General features: G+C 51.6%; 1 protein-coding gene across 1 annotated transcript; it reads right to left on the bottom strand.

The window, feature by feature from the left end:
* Positions 1-2,005: 2,005 nt before the first annotated feature.
* Positions 2,006-4,293, bottom strand: LOC119279442. Its single transcript, XM_037560675.1, has 3 exons — positions 4,171-4,293; positions 3,750-4,102; positions 2,006-2,011 (listed from the first exon to the last, which is right to left on the bottom strand). The coding sequence occupies exons 1-3, from the start codon at positions 4,196-4,198 to the stop codon at positions 2,006-2,008; spliced, it is 387 nt and encodes a 128-aa protein (XP_037416572.1). The 5' UTR covers positions 4,199-4,293.
* Positions 4,294-4,867: the final 574 nt, after the last annotated feature.

Genomic DNA, 4,867 nt, shown 5'->3' with positions numbered 1-4,867 from the left:
GGAATTGATATTCAGATATGGAGTCCCGCACAGCATCATTACAGATAATGGGTCGAACTTTGACTCAGAGGAATTCAGGGATTTCTGCAACTCTCAAGGCACACGAGTCGACTATGCTTCGGTCGCCCATCCGCAGTCGAATGGGCAAGCAGAGCGAGCCAATGGCCTGATCCTCAAAGGGCTGAAACCCCGACTGATGCGTGATCTCAAGCATGCGGCTGGAGCATGGGTCGACGAACTCCCCTCGGTGCTTTGGGGACTGCGGACCACGCCTAATCGGTCGACCAGAAGAACTCCATTCTTCTTGGTCTATGGAGCTGAAGCAGTCTTGCCAAGTGACCTTCTCCACAATGCTCCTCGAGTTGAACTCTACAATGAAGCAGAAGCTGAACAAGCGCGGCAGGACGTAGTCGACCTTTTAGAGGAAGAAAGGGAGATGGCTCTGATTCGATCGACTATCTACCAACAAGATTTGCGTCGCTTCCACGCCAGAAATGTGAGAGGTCGAGCCTTCCAGGAAGGAGATCTGGTTCTCCCAGTGGATCAGCAGAAACAACACAAGCTTGATCCTTCTTGGGAAGGACCCTTCATCGTCACCAAGGTTCTCCACAACGGGGCATACCGTCTCTACAATGTCAAGCACAATATCGACGAGCCCCGAGCTTGGAACGTGGAACTACTCCGTCCATTCTACGCTTAAAAGTTTTCACTCGGATGAGTTGTAATAAAATACTTCTGTAGTTCATGGACTACAAAATAATAGTGTCATAATTTCTCCATAATTTTTGTCACCTTTTATTTGTCCAATAAAATTTTCCCCTCAGTGGGTGACTTAGCCGCGAATCCGTTTCGCCTAAGTTTGTAAAAATCCTTACCGAGTGGTGAGCCAGCCTCCCACTCGGGGGCTTAGCTGCGAATCCGTTTCGCCTAAGTTCAAATAAAATCCTACCGAGTGGTGAGCTAGACTCCCACTCGGAGGCTTAGCTGTAGTCCAAGTACTCGTCTAAGTTCAAATAAAATCCTACCGAGTGGTGAGCCAGACTCCCATTCGGAGGCTTAGCTGCAGTCCAAGTACTCGCCTAAGTTCAAATAAAATCCTACCGAGTGGTGAGTCAGACTCCCACTCGGAGGCTTAGCTGCAGTCCAAGTACTCGCCTAAGTTCAAATAAAATCCTACCGAGTGGTGAGCCAGACTCCCACTCGGAGGCTTAGCTGCAGTCTAAACACTCGCCTAAGAACAAATACAACGTGCGCTCGCAAGGAGGACGAGGTGCAGGTCGACTGCGACCCTCTCCTCTGAGCTACGCCACAAATACAACGTGCGCTCGCAAGGAGGACGAGGTGCAGGTCGACTGCGACCCTCTCCTCTGAGCTACGCCACAAATACAACGTGCGCTCGCAAGGAGGGCGAGGTACAGGTCGACTGCAACCCTCTCCTCTGAGCTTCGCCATAAGTACAATGTGCGGCCGTAAGCAGGACGAGGCGTAGGTCGACTGCGACCCTCTCCTCTGAGCTATGCCATAAGTACAATGTGCGGTCGTAAGGAGGACGAGGTGCAGGTCGACTGCAATCCTCTCCTCTGAGCTACGCCACAAGTACAACGTGAAAATCCTACCGAGTGAAGAGCAGACCTCTCACTCGGGGGCTTAGCTGCAGCCCCGTGCTCGCCTAAGGTATAAAAATCCTACCGAGTGAAGAGCAGACCTCTCACTCGGGGGCTTAGCAGCAGCCCCGTGCTCGCCTAAGGTATAAAAATCCTACCGAGTGAAGAGCAAACCTCTCACTCGGGGGCTTAGCTGCAGCCCCGTGCTCGCCTAAGATATAAAAATCCTACCGAGTGAAGAGCAAACCTCTCAGTCGGAGGCTTAGCTGCAGTCCAGTGCTCGCCTAAGGTATAAAAATCCTACCGAGTGAAGAGCAAACCTCCCACTCGGGGGCTTAGCCGCAGCCCCGTGCTCGCCTAAGTGAATTAAGGAATAAGTCGACTGCAATAAGCGTCTTGCTTTAATCCTGCAAAAGACAATTCAGGACAAAAAGCAAGCATATTCAAACATCAAATTCAAGTTCAGATCAATACCTAAAGGAACCGAAAGTGCCCAGGCGCTAAGCCCGTTAAGGTTTATCGGTTACAAAATCACTCGGCATACCGAGGCAAATTTAAAGGGTCGAACTCAAAGAAGTTTTTTACCCCTCCTGTGGAGGGCTGGAAGGCGCAACAAACTCATCAAGGTCAATTCCGTCAGCAATCCGAGTGGCGGCAGCGATGAAGGTCTCCATGAAGGACCTGAAGTCGTGCTTCTTGGTGTTGGCCACCCGAAGAACCGCCAACTTATCTTCTCGCGCATCTTTGAAGTGGACTCGGGCCAGACACAGAGCAACATCTGCACAACACCTCGCAGAGGACTTTTTCCACTCCTGCACTCGACCAGGAACTGTGTTTAGTCGAGCCATCAGCGACTCGAGGTCATTCTGGAGTGTCTCCCTAGGCCAGAGCGTGGTGTCGATGCGAGAAGTGGCGACCTTCAGCCTTGCAAGATAGTCGACAACAGCGGCAACGCGGGACTCAAGGCGGAACACATTCATGGCTGCTTCATCGGTCACTGGAGAGTTGACGGGGTCCAAGTTCGGCTCCAGTCGACTAGTTTCCTCTTCAAAGTTTTGGCAGAATTCTGCAAGGACAATCACCAAGTCAAGGCAATGGTCGAATGGAAAGATCACTGTTGAAAATGACGGTCGAGCGTAAAGGATTACCTTCGAGCATAAGGAACAGCTTCTTGGCAAGACCACTCAGGAAGGCCTCCAGATCATTTCTCTTCCCAGTCAATTGACTGACTTTGTCGGTCAAGGCAGCTTTGTCAGTTTTCAGTCGACTGACTTCCTTGTTGGCAATCCCAAGAGCAGCTTTCAGATTAATATTTTCTTCTTCGAGCTTGGTGACTGAAGCTAACTTCTCGTCAGCAAGCTTGATCTTCTCAGATAGCTCAAGGTCTTTTTTCTTCTGGGCCTCCTTCACCTTGCCTGCAAGTTACAGCAAGGTCAGATTTTGAAACAAATGAAGGGAAAAAGGAGTCGTCGAGGTCTCACCGAACATACCTTTGGTCTCCTCCTTCGCCTTCGTCAGATTCTCCTGAACCAGCTTCAGATCCAGCTCGAGCTGAATGTGCTTGTGCTCCAGCTTGGTATAACGAGCCGCAAGGTCACAGGATTTCTGCGAAGAACCAACCGACAAAATATCAAGGATAATTCACTTCTGAGTGGATAAGAGAAAATCATGCGTTTCTAAGACTACAGCCGAATACAAACATTCGACCGTAGTCTCGGGGACTACACCCAGTGGGTGCACTCAGCGTGCCCCCACTAGTTCTATTAAAGACAGAGTCGGCCAGTTGACCCCAAAAAAAACAAGACGTGTTCTTTAGACTATAATCGACCGCAAGCAGTCGACCACAGTCTCGGGGACTACACCCAGTGGGTGCACTCAGCGTGCCCCCACCGGTTTGGGAAATCCATTCGCCTCAGTCGGATGACGGAAAGACTGAACTTATAAAGCCTAAGGCCGACTGCCAGCAGTCGACCTTAGCCTTGGGGACTACACCCAGCGGGTGCACTCAGCGTGCCCCCGCTAACACGGAGTTTCAATCGACACACCCAGTGGGTGATTGTTATGGATTCCGGAAAGAAAAGCTTTTTGATAGCATATCCTAACAGAACAGGCGGTCCGACTGACCTGAACATTGCTTTGAAGGGCAGAACTAGCGTCGTAAGCTGCCTGGCTCGCATCCCGGATGGCCTTCACCTGCTCCATTATGATCCCCGCTTGGCGTATCGCTTCCTTAGCAGCACTGGCTTGGTCCTCTGGGATGTGGTGCATCGTGAAGAGAGAAGGTTGTGCGGCACTCGACGAAGCAGGATAAGCACTCGTCAACGGCACCACGAAAGAGACGGTGTGTCGAGTGGTGTTCTCCTCCTCCGCGACCAGAGTCTCGGGCGCCGTCACATCCGGGGCCACCCTGTCGGCAGACGCTTTCCTGCTCCTCCTGTGCTTCAGTGGTTCCTCATCGTCATCATCATCAGGAAGAGTGATAACGACATTGGATGGAGCTACAGAAAAGAATCGGAATTAGAGATCATGAGTCAATCGACTAAAAACGGAATTAAGAGTACATTACCAGGGTTTGAGGTTGCTGCGTCCTCCATCTCATGGTCGTCAGCCCTGGCTGAGGTCTCAGAAGTAGCAGCACTGCAATTCCAAAGAATCAGTCGACTAACTCAAGTGCCAAACAGAGATAAAGCTCGCACAAAACAAGAAGACTTAAGCAGCATGTTTACCCTGATATGGTGGGGATGGACACCTTCATCTTCGGTAGGAGCTTGGTCGGCTTTGACGGGGCCACCTTGGACTGCTTCGGCGCCTTTTCAGTCGGCACCGGAGAGGTGGTCCGAGGGCGTTTGGTCGACTGCGCGACAGTCGCAACCCCCTTGCCCCGTTCAGTCACAGGGTCATGGGCAAGCTTCGACCGCCTTTCCGAGCGCGGTGGTGCGACCTCCTCCTCCTCTTCTTCTTCGTCCTCCTCGTCGTCGTCATCATCATCGTCATCGTCAGCGGCATCCGAGTCCCACTCCTCCTGGCTCTCGCCCCCGCTCGCCTCTCCCTCTTCAGTCGGAGCCTGTGCTCCATTGGGCATCGAGTACAGCTCGGTGAGGGCCTGATAGACATCAAGACAAAGATCAATCGACCGATTTGCTGAGAAAACAGAAATAAATATGACAAGAATACAATGGGAAGTGGAGCAGACATACCTTGTCTGGAACACTGCGGTGGTCGAGTGGAGGAATCCTTCTAGCTCCACGAGGGTTATCCTTGTT

The sequence above is a fragment of the Triticum dicoccoides genome, chromosome 3B (genome assembly GCF_002162155.2).
Source record: "Triticum dicoccoides isolate Atlit2015 ecotype Zavitan chromosome 3B, WEW_v2.0, whole genome shotgun sequence".
NCBI lineage: Eukaryota > Viridiplantae > Streptophyta > Magnoliopsida > Poales > Poaceae > Triticum > Triticum dicoccoides.
Note: the sequence above shows the minus strand (reverse complement) of the source record. Positions and strands in the feature narration are given on the sequence as shown.